General features: G+C 43.0%; 3 protein-coding genes across 3 annotated transcripts in view; all 3 read left to right on the top strand.

The window, feature by feature from the left end:
• Positions 1–359: 359 nt before the first annotated feature.
• szl (sizzled) lies at positions 360–2057 on the top strand. The gene is made up of 4 exons (XM_053427531.1): positions 360–733; positions 848–1014; positions 1145–1237; positions 1348–2057. Exons 1-4 carry the CDS (start codon positions 450–452, stop codon positions 1656–1658), a joined length of 855 nt encoding a protein of 284 aa, XP_053283506.1. The 5' UTR covers positions 360–449; the 3' UTR covers positions 1659–2057.
• Positions 2058–3241: 1184 nt separating this feature from the next.
• On the top strand, positions 3242–4647 carry LOC128444152 (prolactin-like). The gene is made up of 5 exons (XM_053426459.1): positions 3242–3251; positions 3333–3511; positions 3668–3769; positions 4104–4289; positions 4438–4647. The coding sequence occupies exons 1-5, from the start codon at positions 3242–3244 to the stop codon at positions 4645–4647; spliced, it is 687 nt and encodes a 228-aa protein (XP_053282434.1).
• Positions 4648–17723: 13076 nt separating this feature from the next.
• Positions 17724–20979, top strand: part of nell2a (neural EGFL like 2a) — an 84217-nt gene continuing 80961 nt past the window's right edge. The window contains exons 1-2 of the mRNA XM_053427094.1: positions 17724–18092; positions 18395–18523. Coding sequence (XP_053283069.1) covers positions 18041–18092; positions 18395–18523 — 181 coding nt within the window. The 5' untranslated portion in view covers positions 17724–18040. The remainder of the gene's footprint in view (positions 18093–18394; positions 18524–20979) is intronic.

The raw sequence follows: 20979 nt of genomic DNA, 5'->3' as shown, positions 1-20979 counted from the left end.
GAGTTTACATTACTGTCTCATACCTCCTACAATATAAAAGCAAATGAACGTATTCAGCCCTGTGTTATACTGGGCCTCAGTCACTCAGTGAAAGCTGGGCTGTGATTGCCCATTGTGATCCCCCCCATACCCCACACACAGCAGCCCCACCTCGCCCTTCTCATTCTCACAACGCCCTCCATCTGCTGACGGCCCCCCTCTCTGTCTGCAGTCATCACAAAACAAGCCGTTGTCTCCAAACACATCGTCTCGGTGTCTTTGATAGGTACTTGATAACAGACTGGAGACTTGACGGGGCTGGCTCAGGACCTGTATATAAAGCGAGCTGCAGCAGTGACAAAGCCATCCAAGGACAGCACTGTCTCCTGACAACACCAGGCAGCCCTCAGTCAAAAGCTGATCTTTCCATCTCCTGGATTCCCTGTATTTTTTTGAGAAACACCTTCGACATGGCTCTGTTCTTCACCCTGGCTCTCCTGGCTCTGGCACTTCATCCTTCAATGGCATTTGACATGGGGCAGTCCACTCGCTGCGTCACCATCCCTAACCAGATGAAGGTCTGCAAAGACGTGGGATACTCCGAGATGCGTCTGCCCAATTTCCTGGGCCATAGCAACCTGGAGCTGGAGGTGGTGCCACGGTCGGAGGACTGGAAGCCCCTGCTGCAGACAGGCTGCCACCCTCAAGCCCAGGCCTTCCTCTGCTCCATCATCGCCCCCGTCTGTCTCGACACGTAAGTTGAATTCACCACTTCTTTTTTTACTCTGTTTGTCCACAAATTTACCAATAATTCACTCCCATGTTTTCCTGTGTACATTGTTTGACATTCGGTCTTTCTCTCCCTCAGTTTCATCCAGCCCTGCCGCAGTCTGTGTGTGGCAGTGAGGGACAGCTGTGCCCCAGTGCTGGCCTGCCAGGGTCACCGATGGCCAGAGGCTCTTGAATGTGAGCGATTCCCTGCTGAAGAGGAAACGTGCCTCACGCCCCACGCCAAATCAAGTCACTTTGCCAAAGGTGAGGACCACAGTCTTACTATTATACTGTATTATTACTTATCTCTCATCAAGTGCTTGCCGTTCATGTTGCATGTTATTACTTCACATGCCCTGTAATTTTACTAAATGATGTTTGCTTTTGATCCCAGATCTACCTAAACCTGCTTGCCAAAACTGTCCAGCGGTGGAAGAGGCTCCTGCCATGGAAACAGTCCTGGAGGCTTTTTGTCATCATGACTTCGGTAAGAGTCCGAATCCTCTCAGAAAGCTGTGGCTTGCTGATGTGTAAAGATGTTAGTTGAGTCAAATTGTTCAATCCTGTTTATTAATTAATTTGTTCTCTTCTCCACAGCTGTAACCGCCAAACTCCATCGCCATCGCCTACCCACGGGTGAACCAGAATTTGAGGTGGGGGGCCGGGTCGAGTTTATCCATCAGGGACCTCTGCTGCCCTACGACACAAAGCTCCTGCTCCAGCAGTGGCTCCTCATCAACCTGCGATGTGCCAAAGTCCTTGTGCGCTCTGGACGCTCCCAGCTGTACGTGCTGACCGGCTCTGTGGGGCCTGACGGCACTCTGGCTCTTACACAACTCTTCCCGTGGCACAAAAAAGACGCAAACATTGCAGTGGCCACACGTAAGTGGAAGCACCACAGGTGTTGAATGGCCTGATACTGAACAAATGAAAACTAGAGCCCTGAATCAATTATTGAATTGTAGAATCACATAACAATGGAAGATTATATATCAAGGAGCGGTTTTGGGATGGAGAGTTTCTTAACATTGGGTGTTAATGAGAAATTGTCCAGCAAGCTAAATGGAAAAAGGAGCTGGACTCAGCTAAACATCAGCACTATTTGCTTCCCTCTGTAGCTCTCGGTCTCATCTCCGTTCTCGCAGCACATTGGAATTAAATGCACTCAACTCTTGTACATAGTAATAATAAATGTAAATTGATTGTAAATTCTATTTTCTATAAGGATATTGGTGTATTTATGACTTCTTTTTGATGTGTATTTTATAAGAAAAAGATAACAATAAAATATTTGCTTTGTAAAACTATCTCTGATGGCTATTTGTGGTTATTATCAATGTTGCACATAAATGCACCATATGAGTTTGTGTGTCAATGGGTGAATGGCAAAAACTACTGCAAACCGCTTTAAGTGGTCGATGTAATTTACCATTTGTTGTCGATCACATTGAGACGTTATTTAATGCACGCAATAGCATTTTTTAAGTAGGGGGTATTTATAGGTCTTCTGTGTCTGTTGCCTTCTTCTCTCTCATTTCACCATAAGATGACGCAATACAGGAGAACCGGAGCAGCACGGCACTGTTTTTTCTATCGTGTTGCCATACCAAGTATTAGTATTGTACTCACAAATTGGTCTCCCCATAATGTAGAAAGGGACTCAAACTGGTTGGAATGACTGGAGACTGTATTCATAGTGGATGCGTGTGGTGCTGATCGTACAATGTCGCACTAATGAGAAGATGAATCACTTGCTTTACATCTGAATGGGCCTGTTTTCATGACTAGGCTGAACAGGTCTAGTTGGGGTTAATGGACAATGGGGTCATTCAAAAACGCTTTTTCACAATGCTAGTTCCCTGCACAGATAATGAGCTGTCCTGCGGTTTAAAATAAATGATGAATGCTTTCAAAGTTGACCGTTAATTATCTCTGTATGAGTTTGTTCCGGGGACATGTTTTCCTTCGAGCGACAATGGGTAGCAGTGAAGTTATGGCGTCTTTATTCAATAGCATGCAATAAAAATGGTATTCATCACGATTTTGATTTTAATGCTAAAGCAAGATAAATTCTTTGGAGATTTGAAAAGGGTTAACTTACACAAAATGTTGACAGTTACCAACAGCCTGCATCTACTTCTCTATTCTTTTATTTCCTAATTTACCAATATGAGAAAAATGTTAATCATTTATCCCATACTGTAATGTTGTTTGTAATTTTAAAAATTGACAAATTGCCCACGTCCGTCTGCCGTGTGTAAGATAGTTTCCGCCTGGAATAGTTATGTCTGCTCTGGGCCGAGTGGATAACTAAGCCAAGCATATGACGTGCAAATTCCTTTTTATTTATTTTTTTTAATCACTTGGTATGCTTTATAAAGTAATTTGTTTAATCAGTGACATCATTATATCACTTAGTATCTGCTAGAGGTACTCTAGCAGCAAAAGAGCTCTACTCGTCATCCCGTGCATCATCATCTACAAAGGAAGCATGACAAAAGGTAAGATGAAATGTCATATGGAATTTCATTTTAAAGCTGTGTTATCATCTTGGGTGACTTCAATTTTTGTTTTTTTTCCAGTTTGGTTTACCGTCCTCACACTGGTGTACCTGGAGCGTTCCATGAGGGTTGGCTCAGCTCCGATCTGTGCTTACGGACAGGCTGGATGTCTCCTCCCTTCCCTGGCCGATCTCTTTGATAGGGTCATACAGCACTCCTCAAGAATGCATGGCATCTCCAGTGATCTGCACTCTGAATTCGTGAGTCCTTTTTTTCAACTCGGGTCTTGACATCACCATCCATCACCCTTCATTCAGGCCCAATTCATTCATCATCAATCATTCCTGTTTGGGCTGGCCATTTTTTCAAGCTAAGATATCAGTGAGTGTGTGTGATTTGTGTTTCTGGCTGCGCAGGAGCAGTATTTCCTTCCCAGCAAAAACCTCATTGGAAAACGGAAATGCCACACATACGGAATACTGACGCCAGACGACAAAGAGAATGCCCAACGTATGGGAGTGAGTGTTCATTTAAATATGTCATGGTTCATGCACGCACAGAAATGATACCACTGCATCTTAACATCAAGACCATGTTAATTAAAAGTTCAGTGTGTACGATTTAGGATAAAAATTGATCTATTGGCAGAAATTGAAAATTAAATAATCCTATAGTGATCACATTAGGATTACTAAATTGTAGGAATTGTGGTTTTCTTTACCCTAGAATAGTTTCCACAGGTTCTCTTTCATGTTTGGAATGGGAGGGTGAGGTGAAGGGTATATTCAGCTGCAACATGCAACTTCACCACTAAATTCCACACAGTGAACCATTAACTTGTTTCACTTGCAGCGAGAACAACTGACGGAGGTGATCCTGAGGCTGCTGGGGGCTTGGGGTGACCCCTTGTCCCAGTTCTACCAAAGCATGTCTGAGGATCAGAATCAAGACTTCAACCACTACAGCTCCAACAAGGCACTGGAAATCGGTGATATGGTGCACGAGCTGAGGGATGGAGTGGCTAAAATGGCGGAAAGGGTGAGAAGAAAATATATAACAGAATATCAGTAGAAAATATCTGTTATTAAAAAAAAATTGTGTATATTAAAATGTCGGTGACATGCCGTATGTCTCTTTATTTGTTCTTTTATGAAATGAGTTGTGTCTCTTGAATTCCCCCCCTCAGATGAAGCTGTTGGGAGTGCTTGACAACACTGTGGGTTTCGTTTCCCCTGAGAGTTTTGTCCCCCTCTCTGCAATTTCCTTCTACAAACGGGGAGAGCTCAGATCAGTGGACCACCATGATCTGCTCTACTGCTTCCGCAGAGACTCCAACAAAGTCAAAAACTATCTACGGATCCTGAAGTGCACCACCCTCCCTGGACCTGACTGTTGATAGTCACTGCAAAACAGTGAAGTACGACTCCTTTGCTTTTACTTACAAATCGGGCTCTTACTGCATGTGCTCATGTCCTTTGTAATGTACGGAATTAAAATGTCAAAAAATAAAAGACTAAGTAAACCTGCTCTATCATCGTTGTTCATCTAATGAATCGGGAGCTCTGCATATCTACAGGTGTGCTGCACAGTGCTTATTATAATGTAAGAGGTTTTGCCCCAGAGAGACACAGCAAGAACAATTAATGAGGACAACTGGATTCACTGAAATACTTTATTTACAACCGATCTATGCATTTAAGATCATGAAAAGAAATATTTACAAAATATATCATGAGTAATTTGACTTCAAGAAGGATTTGGGATAATATTGTAAAGATTTCCAAAGATGAGACATTCAATGAAATAATTCAGAAATCGCTGTACGCCATTTTTCTCCACTTCTGCTCGTTTCATTGGACCTGAGGAAGTGCAGTGTTGACAGTGTTTTGGCTGAGCAGTTGCACATTTTAACCCACACACGCGGTGCACAACTAAGACACCATCAGTGACATTGCAAAATGATGCTTTGATGATGCAATGCTAGTTACCAGATGGAAAATAGTCTAATTTGTAAATGCAGTAAATGTCGAGACAAATTTCCCCCTTTAACTGATTGTAATTATAATGGGAGAGTAGGAATCCTCCTGGAAAGACTTGTCAGTGTAATAACCATGAAATTGATCATCCGAAGCCAGTTAAACCCAATGAGATGATTGACCAGGCAGTTGAGCCTATTCATATTTCTGTTTTAACAAAACAATCCCTTGCCTTCTTGACAGAAACGTTAACATTATCAGTGTTAGTTTTCACAGACAGCATATTCCATCCACATTTTTTAAACAACCCTCCTGTGGAAGTCAGAAAGTCCACATTTTACTCTCCACTCATTACAGCCCCTCATGTGTCCCTGACACTCTTGTGTGGTGGGGATTTCTGTGTCTTTGCGCCAGTGTTATTCTGAGGTGGTTCTTCCTCATCCTCTGCGAGACCTCGGGCCATGAGCTCGTCCATCGGGGAACGAGTATTATGGACCTCCTTCTCTTTACAGTTTCTCCACTTCATTCGTCGGTTCTGGAACCAGATCTTCACCTGGAGGGAAAGAATCATTTTAGTTCAATTTCTGTCGTCCAGTCATTGTTAGCCATGCCAGTGGTGTAGATCTGTCTGTCTACCATTAAGGGACACTCTGGAATATCTCAAATACATGCAGACATTCATGTTGGCCAGTGATCCTGAGAGTTTCGCTCCCAGGCGACTATAAAGCTCTTATTTGTGGCTTTGAACAATTGTGTCTCAACAGCTATTGAATTTTTTTTTTTAAATAATAACTTTGGTGATCCTGACTTTTGATTGGCCGTTGTCATCGGTTCAAAATTTCAATTTGAGTTATAATTTGGTTTATTAACAAATCATTTCAAACTAATGAAATAAGCTGCAGCTTCAGTTGGGCTTAAAATATTCTGCTTAAACAACTACTCATCAAATGTAAACCAAATGGGGAAATGGTAAGTATTATACCTGATTAGCATCAGCATGCTAGCATTATTAACACCTTACACAGCCTGTTAAAGGCAGCAATGTTGCACCTTCATTCAGCCTAGCTGTTCTGTATAAGAAGTGCAAATAGGGAATGGGGGTGCGTTGTTTTTCGTCACAGAGTCAAATCAATGAAATGAGTCTGAAAAGTGGGACACATGCTGACGCTGTTGTGTTACACATCATTGCTCTGATCCTAGAGTGCCAACATGCTATGGGTCCATTGTGAGCATTTGAATATGAAGCTTAGCCAAGACCACCACTAGTATGGCTTTAGACTCTTTGCATGTTTAAGCCAATATTTATCTGGATGTTGCTGACTTGTGTCATGCCCCCTCACATTTACATGCATGTCTTTAAGCTAACGGGCAGTCTTCAATTGTTCGTCACAAAGTGAGATTTAGGTTCCTTCATCAAGAGTTTATGATGAAAACTTTCAGGATCATATATCAATCATGCAAAGTGTCAGGTAATATACACATTCCATTACCTGTGACTCTTTGAGACTGAGATCAGCTGCCAGTTTGTTCCGGTCTGTCTTGCTGATGTACTTCTGTCTGCGAAAAGTTCTCTCCAGCTCCTTCCGTTGTTCTTCTGAGAACACAGCCCTCCGAAGGATCCCTCTGCGAACTTTCGGGCTCACATCAGCAGACCACATCCGAAGATTTGCTCCCTCTTAAAGATGAAAGTGAAAAAAAAAAAACTGTATTATTGTCAGTGGGAACCATCCTGCAGATTTTAAATTTTCAGTAGTTGATGTGTCTCTGGGCCATGGGTGCATGTTGTCACAATAATAAACTAGAGTGTAAGGGGGAGAGAGGGTACAGGTAGCAGCTGGGAGAATACAGACTTGCAGTGAATTGAGACAAAAGAGCTAAATTAATATTTAAACTGCCCAGATCAGATTATTTACGGATCATTTATACGGGATTTAAGTCAATTGAATTCCAAAGTAAAAAATCTGATTCGGTCCACAGCCGCCCTGAATACGTTTTATACCAACCATTACCCCATTTCCTTCCTTTTCAAACCAAGATGATGCCTGTTTTTGTCACACTCACTTTATCACTCACTTTCAATTCCTCTCCCTCTGTTTGCCCAATTTAACAAACTGAAGGGTGACTAAAGAGAATAGAAAGCCATTTCAACTGAGAAAAAAGCGATTTGGTGACCTGTGAGGAGCAATCCCACGCTGCTTCACTCACAGGTGCACTCACAACAAAAGTCAAGTGGAACAATTTATCCGATCCATTCAACGTTGCCTTTTTAAGCTGTACGACAAATCTGCACATAGACCACCTCTGGGGAGCACATAAGAGGTTTCGACATGCTTCTCAATTCTCTATTGGGACTCAATGGCTTTCACTTAAATAGCTGATTACCAGGTCATTCCTGGGCAACGTGTGTGTCTACCCTAGTGGGCCAACTATAGAGCCCTGGGGGACACCAACAATAGAGCCGTTCAATGGAAATGCCATTACTCGATGGCTCAGTAGCCCAACACTAAATCTTTTCACTTGCAGGTATGAAGCAAGTTTGTATGTGAAGATGAGCTCGAATAAGTCTATAAAAGTCACTTTCATTGAATGCTTTATGTCGTAGTCAAGAGGTCTCCAATGGGAAGGAATGGGAGTTGAGGGACAGGGGAAAGGAGGGGGGTCAGCGAACCAAACCCTTTAGCCACACAATGGCCGGGGGATGTTCCTGGTCCATCCCTCTTCTGCAGAGAAATGGGCAGGTTTTTTGTGCTTGGCGGAGTTCATTGCTGCAATGAAAAATTGCAGTGAGGTCGCGTGTGGATGGTGGAGTGAATGTGCCAATTGGTCACGGCCTGACTTGGCATTGTTGTGTTGCTGGGCACTGTGGGAAAGTGTCAGCCTACTAAGGCGATTCCAGGGACCTGTGGGATGAGGCCTTTCTGATTTGTGCTTTTCTCCACAACTCTTGACAGGCATCGTAGGATGCAGCAAGTAATAACTTCCAATTGCTTTAGGACAATGCCAAAATAAGACAGCTGCTAGATTTAATACTACCCAAGTATAATGTTGTAAAAGTGTACTTCTACTACTCAAGTCTTAAATTAGATGGACTTCAACATTTCAAGCACAATTCTTTGGAAATTTTTAACATTTCATTGTTGCTCTTTCCAGGATGTTTTCAATTTTATGGCAGCCTTAAAATGTAACTTGAATCTGTTTAAATTTACATAAAAATTCAATAATTTCCTGCGGGAATATTAAACTTTGGAGCAATCTGCCTTACTCAGCAGTAACAATCTGCACCTGGTAATTATGATCCTCATATGACAGAAGACAAGATGTTTATTAGCTCTGCATATCTTTGCCAGTAAAAGTCTGTATTTGCAAGTGCAAAATAGGGGGCCCCAGTGACTCAAAAGCCTTGCAACACAGCCCCCCCGCTCCGTCCTGAACATCCGTGAATGGTTATGAATAGAGCTGTGCAGAGTTGAGCGGAGAATTAGTTCTTTGGTATTGCATCAGTAATTAGCTGTGGAGAGCATGGGAGACCAGGCTGATGCTAATGCTTAGAGAGTAGCTGAGGCATTGCTGATGAGGCATAAAACACTCACTGGAGAAGACGGGAGGGGGGCTGGACCCACCGCAGCATGCCAGCAGATACTGGGGGCTCCGCAGGAAAACACTGTTGAGAACACCTGCAAAGACAGATAGGGACAGTCAGATATGGTCATGTTATATCCAAGTGTGACATATGGTCTTCAAGGGACTCTACCTGGTTTGCTGCCAGTTTCTGAGGCCATATGAGTCCCGCTCTGCCTCTTTCTATTGGTTGTTTTTCTAATCTACTTTTTTAATAAAAGTATTGAGCTTAAGGCGATGAGCACAGATGGACCTTCTACTTTTTTCAATGATGGAATTTTGTAAAATTTGATCTTATTTGAAAACTACCCGGATAGGAAAGATAGGTAATCCAGTCTGAAACTTATTTGCTTAAATGATGCTTAGGCAATCAAAAGTATCATGTTGTGATTAGAGGGTTCAAATATTTCTTGCATATCTTTATAGTATTCTAATAGAAAAATTTCAATTTTCCTTCTCAAAACATTTGCAGTTGTTGTATCTATTGGATCAGTAGATCCAATTATCTACTCTCGACTTTATCAATTATTTGTTGATACTACTGGTATTTATTTAAATGTTTAACCAATTTTTTATTTCAAATTTCATTTTGTTGAGTTTATAACTAATTTAAAATAATCGTTTTCTTTACTTTGCCACACATTTCAATATTTAAAATTAATTTGGTAATTTGGAAAATGAATGTGATAATAAATTAAACATTGATTACATAAAAAAAAGTTAATAATGGTAGTGTGTGAATGACTCACGCCATGCGTAGTTGTGATCCCTCTTACAACATAGCCCTCTTACAAGACATGTAATCTACCTAATTTTAATTTAAGAGCTATAGATAATCTAAAATTGAAGAAATGCCTGAAGCTTAATTCATACCTTAACATTATGTATCTTTATAACAATTAGAGCCGTTTAGAAAGAAGAAATACAATATTTGCAGAAGCCCGAAATTGTCAATGTGTTAAAGTATAACATTGTAGCTCCACACATTTAAAACCCTGTCATAACCAAATATATTAGACTTAGTTTAAAAAAAGAAGTTTTGCTTAGAAAGAAAGAAATCAGTTCACCTGAGTGTGGCAGAAGTGGTCCTCCTAGGTCTTTCACCTGCTGGGGACCCTGGGCCTGGCTTTGGAAGGCTCTATGCTCAGGGCCCCAGGTTCTTCTGGGATGTTCACATGCTGCTCGTCTCAGGTGTCCCCCGGTTGTCCCTTCCGAGCGGGCTGAAGACGTCTGCAGTAGATTGTCAATGAGAAAGCTCTTCCCCGAGCTCCCGAAACCCGGTAAAGCGGGAGGAGAACCAGGCATATTCCTCCTGGTGTAGCTCTGAACTGAGACCATCCTGTTCACACAGTGACCCGAAAACTCGAGCTCCCTCTTCAGCAGTCACTGCCCAGTGACACCAAATTCTCCTCTAATCCCTTCTTGAGTGACCAGGCCAACTTCATTAAACTCTGGAGAAAACAAAAGTTCTCTGCTCTTCCTCTTTCGGGCCTGCACTTTGCTACAGGGCTGCGTCGTGATTGGCTGAGAGGGTCTAATGTGCTTCTCAATTCAGATAAGGCTGGGGTCCTTTCTGGAGTGGCAGAAGGTGGGTCTGGTTCATTCATTATGTCAACTAGCCTATTAAATGATAGACACCAGAGACAATGAACTGCTGGCAAAAGTTTAACATGCACCAAACAGACCTTTATAGTAGTAAATAGTTTTCTCTATTCTCCGGACTCCTCAGAGCTCAGTCGTGCTTTAGACTAACCTCACAGAGGTTCATTAACAATGTGCTTTTATGCTGTTTCATTTCAGAAACATTTAGCCTGTGAGAGTTTTCTGAATTGTTAAATTATCCAAAGGTGACAGAACACGTTGGTGTGAATAAATGTGTTGACAGAATAATGTGTTGACTAAAATAACATGTTGACAAAATAACATGGTAAAATAATAGGAAAAGGTGCAAGAATTGAATAAAATAAAACTTTTATCTAAGAAAAAAACCTAATCTACGGTCACTTTGTACTGCCTTACAAGATGACTTGATTTTTTTAGTTGATGGAATTGCATTACAATTTTATTAATAATACCACTAAACAGTGTTATAATTTTTGTAAGAATTTAAAATAAAAAAAATTTCGAACGTTTTATGAAATGCTAATACTGAATTGTTTTAGTAGATGAAAATTCTTGACACTAATCAGACTTATTGTGTACATTTTTATTTTATGTGTATAACACGACAGCATTATTGTATATTGTAAATGTCACTTATAGTCAAAAAAATTGATAGAACAAGATTTCATTAATGAAACAACCCTCCTAACACTTACTTGTAATAATAGTTTAATTTAGAGTGTGAAAGGCTATTTGACATATAGGGTCAAAACGTATTGTACATTTACAGAGGGGTTGGTGGGATCCTGGTAGGATTCAGTTCTAGGTTGGCAGTGGTAGAAACATGTGGCTCGACAGGCGGCAGATCCAACCACCTCACGCTGATATTTGAGGTGGCAACTCGGCCACACGTATGCATGTGGTGATGTTTTGGTACAAACATGTCGAATGAGAAGCTTGTGTAACCTTTCACACTGCAACTAATGATCCTCAACATCATAATAGAAAGTCCAACAAGAGAGGCGACGGACCTGGAGTTTAGGCACAGTAAACAGGCATATCCGCACTGGTCCGGGGTTTCCTGTGTGTGTGCGTGCGGGGGGGTGTTGGAGCAGGGAGCTGCAGTCTGCGCGTGTAGATACCTCATGCTGAGCATGGAAATTGGCCCAGACAGCTCAGCCTATTGTGTGATGGCCAGGGAGCCAAAGGTTGCTTGTAATCAAATTTGAGGTTTTTATTCCTCAGACTGGTGGAGAAGGCATAGCGCTCTGTCACTTGATGAGTGTTAGCAAATCTGTATGCACTCTCTACTTTTGTGTAGCGAGTGTGTGGTAACATGCAGCACATAGACCTGTGACAGTGGTAGGTCCCAGGCTTTTTGTGTGGTGGACTCATTTGTTTATAAGCCACACATGGAAAACAGGAGGGACAGATGGCGTTTCAGAGCTAGGGAATGTATTTGTTTTCAATTTGAAAAGTTTTATGTGATGACATTGAAGAGTTTTGTTTAGTTTATTTGTGCAGTCAAACTCTCTCCTATTCGAATAGCTTCCGAACAACGAATGAGAATCTGTGGCAAGTTTAAAAGTCGTTCCATGCACCTCAAAACGACCTGCCTTAAATGTTCCTGTTAAAATCAGATATTTCTCTGCTTTCCCAGATGTTTTTTTGGAGGAACAAATCTCACACGACTGTGTGCACATTTTAAAAAGGCACAGCTAAGAGCGTATCATCATTAAGATTCACCACTTCGTAATTAGTCAGATTCCAATAGAGCTCTCCAGGAGAGGGAGGTATAATTAAGCTATTCTTAAACGGTAGGTCTTGGAAACACCCTGAAGCAAGTTCATGTGAATTTATTTGATGTCCATCTCTTTTAAGAAATGGAGGGAAAAAACAGGGGTCCCTTCATTCAGAATCCTCACAATGGCCCTGTTGAAAGCTCGCACTCTGCAGTCCGGCTGAGATCCCTTTTCTCTCTTTTTTAACCCCACTAAAGCTCTTAAAAAGATACCGGCCCATTGCACACGCAATTGATATTCCACCACTCGAACTTAATATCGTGAATGGAGGGCCAGGCTCTATGAATCAGGAAGACAATGCGCTTAGCTTAGCAGCAAACTGGCACTTTGTGTGCGGTGTCTGTGCCCCTGAGGAGGAAGTTTCTAATGTGAGCCTCACAATTGTGTGTCTATAGAGTTCTAATGAGCTTCTGTATGCTGAGTGAATGGCTGTGGGCCTTTCACTACGAGGGCCCAATGAGCCAGCTCACTGCACACATTCACAATAGGATCCAGGGGGAATGGGAGTGGCTGTGTGGGGCAACCGCACTGCCTGGGCAGTCTATAAAAGATCAACCCACGTAGAACCAAGTTACGATCAAGGCTTTCTTCATGTTAAGCCGATTACCGTTTAAAATACATATTTTTTTGCTAATCTTCGTTTAATTTCCTGCATGTTTATGTCTTTTTCTCCCCCCAAAATTTTGCCTTTTTGATATGGTCTTTAGAGTGGTAGAATGTTTTTCACTGTTTACTAAATGGAGCTTTTGCAAATCAATGACGTAAGCCTGCTCAGTCCTATAGCTTGGGGGTTGTATAGAAGTTCATAAAAGAAAAAGGTACCTCAGCTTATGGCCTCTGCAACAGTGACACAAATATTGAGCAATAAACAGCGTTGATATTTAGCTCCTGCATTGCTGGTGCACTTGGTAAAATGGTTGGAAAAACTTTAATAAATAGCTACTATCAGTCCATTTTTTCTACTTTGAAGGTAGCTCGGGACGGGAGCCAATCACAGCTGACATCATGCAAGAGACAGCATAGTTCCAGTCCATTGCAGGGACGACATGTTGGGACAAAAAAACACACATTCTCAAATGTACAATTATGAGCAATTATCCGTCTTCACTTGACCTCACAGTCATTAAATCAAAGACACATAAACTCATAAAAGATACACAAAACCCATATAGACGATTCTTGTTTCACACTTTCCTTCCTTTTGTTTATGAATTTCACACGTTTAATGGTAATAATAATAATTATTATAAGCTCTATGAATCTTTTTTTTGCAACATGTGGCAGATTTGTGATCAGGAGAGTTTTACCACTTTACCACAAGTATTTTTTTCAGAATCGTCTTCACAGTTTGGGTTTTTCACAATATACCAGTATTATATCCTTGTGTACCAAAATAGATAATGCCACTGTTCAAATATACAAATACAAAACCTCAGGGTACAGATAAACACATCCTTGGTCCCAGACATCAACAGGTTGAAACGTCAATAAACCAGTAAGGGAGGTCCCGCACTATACAGCATTTCATATCTTTAATATTTTTTCATAATTCTTTTCGATCCACATCGTCTGTGCACTAACTCTGTTGTTGTCCAGATCTCAGCTCATCATGTATTTAGGCCTGAGATGGTCCCAGGGTGACACTGTCTGTCTGACCTCAGTACTGCTCCTGTTTGCAGACTCTGTGGCTGCAGTTCACCATCATGACCCCAAGATGGCGCTGGGAGAACGAGAACCGTCTATTTTAGAGGATTAGTGTGGTGGAGGATTTAAAAAAAATCTTCTTTTAGAATCAAACCTTTGTTTAACATTTTCTTATATTTTGGTGAATCGCATATTGTGCCTGAATTACAACTTATACATAGTGGATTTCCAAAGACACAATTCCCTATGTAGTCACTTAAGTCAAATTTCCCTTTCATATTCAAATTAACTTATGAAATCAAAGCCGTGCTCATGAATATCTCTTTGGCACACAGTTTTTAATATGACTCATGGATGTCAGATTTGAAAAAAGAGACAAGGTCAGTATAACATGGGAGTTATGCAACAGATGAATCCCAGGAGAGCCCTGTGGGAACAGAGGCTTCTCTCTGCAGTTCATTTAAACCCTGGAATGGCGACTCTGAGCGATTTCCATTCTATCTGTGGCGTGTCTGTGTGCTACAGCTATGGCTCTAAGTGATGAGACGTTTGTAATGCATCACCCATCTAGATCTTCAAGAGGAGAGGAACAAAAGGACTCCCACTGTCCCTCATGTTTCTCATGTCCTTGCCCAGAGAGATTTGGTGTGTGTGTGTGTGTGTGTGTGTGTGTGTGTGTGTGTGTGTGTGTCTGTATGTGTTTGCGGGCACGTGCACAGCAAGTGTGTGTTATCACTGTGTGCTTTTTATTACTATTCATTCCTGGCTGGGCGCTTACTTTAATGACGCTTATTTTCCTGATGGCACTTTAGGAAATGACAACTTGTGGGCAATAAAAAGTAATTACATTTCCCCACGTCTGGACCCAGAAGAAATCTCATAGTATTAATAATGAAAAGATGGGTGGAGGCCCCCTCACAAAGCTGATGTGACACTCTGCACGCAGAGCAATTGGCTGCCTTTGTTTTATCCATAATAGGCATCCATTAGCTGCTCACTGTGGAGCTACGAACAAGCTTTAGATAAGAGCCCGTTTGCCAATATATATATCCGTTTTAAATTAATAAAATTTTTCCTAATGAAAACCCTAGAAGAAGTGGAGGCGGATTGATATGACAAATATGTTGGTGTTACATGGGGCGCTCAGCAAGGAGCTCTGCACCACACGCTTCTGGAACTGTTCCTATACTCATATCTGCTGGCCTCTACTTGTCAGCCTACTTCAACAGAGCAGCTCAGCCAACAGAAAAGTGTTTGATCCAGGGGTTGGCCACGGTTGCAGGAAATTGATTCAGGGGATTCAAATGTAACTGTTTATCACCCTTCAAATAATCATCTCTAGCAGAGCGTGGCTGCTGATAAGACAGCAATGTTGAAAAAAATGCTTCCTTGGATGAAGAGGATACTAGATGAATAAACAAATATTCAAAGCACAAAGCATCTGTGCTCTATAAAAAGATATTAACGGGGGCTGAGTCGCACAGGCAGCCGAGCACTCACTTTTTATTCATTTTCATAGCACCTGCCAAACAGGCAAACTTGGACTTTACAGGATGACTTCACTAATTGAAGAAAGGGAAATGTAAGTGTACAGGAGGTCGTAACTCTATGAAACATTTATGACACTTCTTGTAGACTTGATGCTTTCAGACAATTATTTTACTCCAACCAGCTTCTATTCTCACACGAGGATAGAGGAGACAGATGGTGGAAAAGAGCAGTGAAGGAGGCCATCCCCTTCAAACTGGAACAACCATTTCTGAACAGAAAAGAGAGGGGGGGTTACTGATCAGCTGCACATAATGCCCCCACCCTGACCTCCCTTTCCAAGCAGTTAAACCCACAAATACACTTTGATTCAGGAGACTCTACAGATGATTGTCATGTGACCTTGACCTCTTCTGTGAAACACTGGTGAGGGTTAAATGCTCGGGGAACTTCCACACATCAGTAGAACAAATGAAGCTGGAGCATCTTCAGGACTAAGAAAAGGCTAATCCAGATCTAGATGCCTTTGGCTTAGTATTTCTAGACCACTCTATGCGGATTGACAATTTAATAGAGTGAAAAATATGAACTATCCTTCCTAAATTACCAACTAGTTAGTTAAAGACTGGTAATATACTGAATAAAGGTGCTTCTTCACAACATAAAGTCTTCTGTAGTAAAGTCAAAGCTTGGCTATGAGATGATAAGTTCACCAATGTTCAGCAGCTTCAAGAACTGTGTGGCTCATGGGATATATAAGCAAATGAACTTTGTCCAATGCAAATTTACAAGCCAGGTGTCTTGATACAACTCCTCTGTAAAGACTCTTCGCTGTGATCCAAGTCCTGTCTTCGGGTGATGGTTTGGGTTTCTAGTGATTCGGCTCTTATGTGGAGAACAAACTCCTACCCTACCACTTTCTGCAGAAATACATAGAGGTGATTTGAGTGTATGTGTATTGTGTGGAACTCTGTGTTACTCTGCTATGTATACACCCGGCTTACGCTACTCCGGAGTTTTAGATCAGCCAAGATTGAGAAGTTATGAAATGCTGCTAGCCCTGTTTTAGTTTGAAACAACTCAAGAGGATGTGCCATACAAGAAGGCTTCTTTTGGATTTGATCAGGGTTTCAATGGCTCCTTGAAACAAAAAAAAAAAATCTACATAGTGCAAAAACAAATTTCTACTTAATCTTCTCCCCGCAAAAATAATAGAACACTTTTAATTGAAGTAAAAATGCTTTCGGTCCAAAATTAACCAAAAATTGTCTGTTTGATGCACACATTGTTTGATTGAGGGAAAACGAACCCTTATCCATGTGAGCGATGCAAAGTTATTCCTTGAGGGGTTTTCTCATTACCCCACCATCTCAACAGGACTCACAGAAACCACCAGGGGCAGATTGTGCAAGAGCTCCACTCAAGTGCCTTTTTAGGGTCCTCTGTTTCCTCATACGGCTTCAAATGCACATGGCTTATTTCTTTGCTTTTTGTTTTCCTTCTTTGCGTGGGCTTGGAGGAAAACTCCAGATGGAGGAAATGTATTATTTATCAATAAGAACTACAAAATTGAGTCTCAAATCATTATTTATTTCTTGGAAACCTTATACTTACTAAATGATGTGCTCACCTGAGGACAAACGCCCCAAACTAAGACATTTCTTCAAATTTTGAGCAAATGTTTCACTTGGACTCAATGATGACCTGATTAGAACGTGGAGATCAAAGGTCAAGGCCAATGTGACCTCGCAAAACTCTTTGGCCTTGATAACACCTCGATAGAATCCTGGCACAAATGTTCAGATAGACTCACAGGTTAACTGATAGGATTTGGGCAGTCAAAGGTCGAGTACTAGGGGGCCTCATAATGGTTTTAAGTCGGCCTTTAGGAATTTCTTCACATCTTTGTGTTGCTTGGACCCAAAGATGACTTGATCAGATTTCAGGTGACAGTGACCACATGAGTCTGGGGGAAAAAAGTATGTAGCCAAAACCCGCAGTAGCCACCACAGTGCTGACCTGCAGTGACAGTGGTAAATCTGTTCACCTTTAATTTGAAACGGTTGTTTCAAAAGGAATTTACAATTTTTGCTCTGTATACATTTTCTTCTCTTTCCAGTAGGCGTGGTTACATCAACACCAGCAGCCTCGTTTTGGATCCACCAAGGCGTTCCTCGCCTCAGGCCACAAGGGGGCTTCATTGTCCCTCTTTCCGCCTCCCTCTCTCGCTCCTGATCAGATCTTTTCTTCTCCCCCTCCTCCCTCTCCCCTCCCTTCCTCTCCTCTCCTCTCCTCTGGTGCGCAGCTCTCACTCTACTGCTGCTGCTGCTGCTGCCGGAGCGTCTGCTGAGGAAGCGGCTGCTGCGCCCTGTGAGTCCTCTGTTTGCCACCTGTGCTGATGGAGCAGACCGCGCGTTTCATGGAATAATCTACACCCTCGTGACGCTCCCTCTTCTTCTTCCTCCGTCTGGATTTGCATTGTTTTCCATGTATTTTGCATCATCTTAAAGTTGTGATGATGCCTCCGCTCAACATTTGGGATTGGTAGAAGCCGTCTGTGCGAGGAGGCTGACAGCGTCGGTCGCATGTGATTGAACAATCTACCGTCTCTCGGGAAGTGGATAAAACATGGACTAATATCTTTTTTTATACATTCACCATGGGATTATTACAGCTCTTTCTGGTCCTCGGCATTTTCTGCGCCTCCCCAGGTAGGACACGATGCTGTCATCATCACGCACCGGCACTCTCTGGCAACATGTAGCCTCAGAGATCCGAGGGCATGATTAAATGATGTGTTGTTTTGCGCGTGTTGGACACTGTGTGCTTCTCACAGACAACCAGACCTGTACTTGATTTATTGTTTGTGCATTGTACTGAACTCTCTCCTCCCCTGACACCCCCTGTGTTTTTATACAGCACCACACGTGTCCTTGCCTGCTGTTAACAATGACAATAATGTTGTTCTCTCTCTGTGTGTGTGTGTGTGTGTGTTTGTTTGTGTGCACATTAGTTGCAGGTTTTGGGGTTGACCCTGCCCTGCGCATTAGCGTGTTTGATGAACTGACACTTGGAGAAGGGTTTGATGGAGTTACTCAGGTCCAGGGCTTCCACAGCGAGTCTCGAGCTTTCCACTTCCAAGGTACAGTAATCACACACCCACACACACACACACACACACACACACACACATACATACATACACACTCCTTGTGGTTTCCCTCATAAATGGAAGATACAAACAGCTTGGAATGGAAACTGACACAAAATCTGCAGTGCTGCTAATGTTTTTGTTTTTTTTTTACATCTTCTTGCAAGACTAACAGGATTGCATAAATCCTCGGATCCGCTCCTCTGAGATGCCTGATGCAGGGATCTTTCTCATAATGTCAGATCGTGTGATGATATTATTACCTCAATATGCCTGCAAACGGTTCTTACTCTCCATAGTATAACTGTCAGGGGGACAACATGCATACAGTGGGTTTTCAGTTTTCCTTCGGGGGGGGGGGGCCCACGCTGCCACCTGCCTGAACAATAGGCAGTGGGTTGGTGGGCTGAGCAGGGACGAGCAGAGAGCGGGGGGGGGGGGGGGGGGGGTAGATGGGTGAATCACGCAAAGAATCATAAAGACGGGGCATAATCAGATTAGGCAGGGACAAAACCCCGTGTTCGCAGAAATGTATGATGTGAGTCTGGAGGGTGAACGTTCCCCTGCCACAGTATAGCCATGGGTGATCCTCTGGAGTGTGTGAGCGGAACAGTTTCTATACCCAGAAAGTATGAATGTGCGGAAGAGTGAGTCAGATGGCCGTGGTGTCGGCTGTAAGGCCGGCTACGTATGTTATATATGTGGCATTCAGCTGTGTGCATAATGAATTTTTCAAAGCTGCGCCCGTGCTTTATCTTCTCATCCACTGTTTTGCCGGTGTTACATCATCGTCATTTAATGTCAGACACTTATTACAGTCCGAAATGAGACTGTTAAACAGTGTCATCACAGGGATGGAGATGTCTATCACAACCCCGCTAATGGGAGCAACAGAGGGAAATTGCTTTTGGCTCCCAGATCAGTGGGAAACGGAGGATGTGGCAACACTTGAATCCTCACGAGGACGATCTCGACACGGAACCACAAGATATACCAAAGTGACAATGTTGTTTAGGGGGGGGGCAGAGAAACACCACAAACATTTGTTGACATGTCTCTGCTTCTCCTCGCCTCCTTTGCGGGTATATCTTCAAATCCGGCAGCACAGCGGCTGAGACAGCTGCACTTCTTCTGCATGGAGCAGCAACTCCAGCATCAGCATCGTGAATTCAGGCCATTTGATGTCCCCCGCTTAGACAACACTCAGAAGTGCTGTAGAACCGAATCAGGTGGTGAGAGGCAGGGAGGAGGAAGACCATGCACGAGGAAGAGTTGGAGAAAGAGAGAGGGCCACAAAGACAGTCGTAGAAAGAAGCTCCCACCGCTTTTGTCATAAAATAAAATAAAAACAAGAGGGCTTCGCAACTGGCACCTCTCCATCATTACTCTCTGTTTTTCCTCTGCATTACCTCTGCTAAGTACATTCAGTCGCAGAGGCAGAGCGGGCGGCGTGTTATTTATGGCACTGCTAGCCTCCATCCTTCATTTGGGATGTCTATGTTAAGTCAATGATGCTGAGTGAGGGGGAGGCAGTAGGGAGAGGTGTACCCGCTAAAGCAAACCTGGGCCTGCTGCTTGTTTGTGATCAGAAATAGACAGGGACACACAAACACACACACGCACGCACACACACACAAACAGTCCTGTAGATATGCAGAGAGATAGAAGGAAAACAAGGGAGGAGAGAGAGAGAGAGAGAGAGATAGGGAGCAGAGCTGTCTGGCAGCTGTTTGATAGACTGTGCTGATTCCACATGTGTGGATGCTTGGCTGGTTGGGACCAGGAGACAGGCCCACAGTGACATTCCGACGCTCATTAGATAGCAGGCAGAACACATCCCCGGCTGTCCCCTGCTCTGCCTGCCTGCCTGCCTGCCTGAAGGGCTGAAGGGCTGGCTGTTATCTCTGGGTGCTGGGTGTGGAGGCAGGAGGAGGGGTTGCTGGTGAGAGCTGAAAGTGAAAGAGAATGTAATTCACACTATAGGAATGCGTGTATGGATAAATAATTGTGTCGAGCACAATGCCGTTCGCTACAGCAGCCAAAGTGTGTTGTTTTCTGTGTGGAAGTCGGGGAGAGGAAAGCAGCGAGCGGGGGGGTTGATGGTTGTTAAGCGCCCCCCTGCTGGTGCTTCTGAAGGTAGCTGTCAGCTGCTACATTGCCCGGCATGAGGAGAGGTGGACCTCCAGGGAGAGGGAGAAAAGCCCCGGGGCAGTGCGCACCTCTCTTGTCCCGATGCCAGGTGATGCACAGCCCCCACCACCAAAGAAAATCATGACATCATTAGCAGCCCCCCAGCCGCCCACCACTTTTTAATATCGAGTCATTGAGATGTCTATCTGTCTCTGTATAAACAAGCAGGGGGGGCCACACCCAGAAGCACTCCCTTCCCCCAACAGACATGCACCAACCCTCTGCCTCTCTGGCTACGAGCGTATGGACCAAACTCA

The sequence above is a fragment of the Pleuronectes platessa genome, chromosome 7 (assembly GCF_947347685.1).
Source record: "Pleuronectes platessa chromosome 7, fPlePla1.1, whole genome shotgun sequence".
Taxonomy (NCBI): domain Eukaryota; kingdom Metazoa; phylum Chordata; class Actinopteri; order Pleuronectiformes; family Pleuronectidae; genus Pleuronectes; species Pleuronectes platessa.
This window is presented reverse-complemented; position numbering and strand designations above follow the sequence as displayed.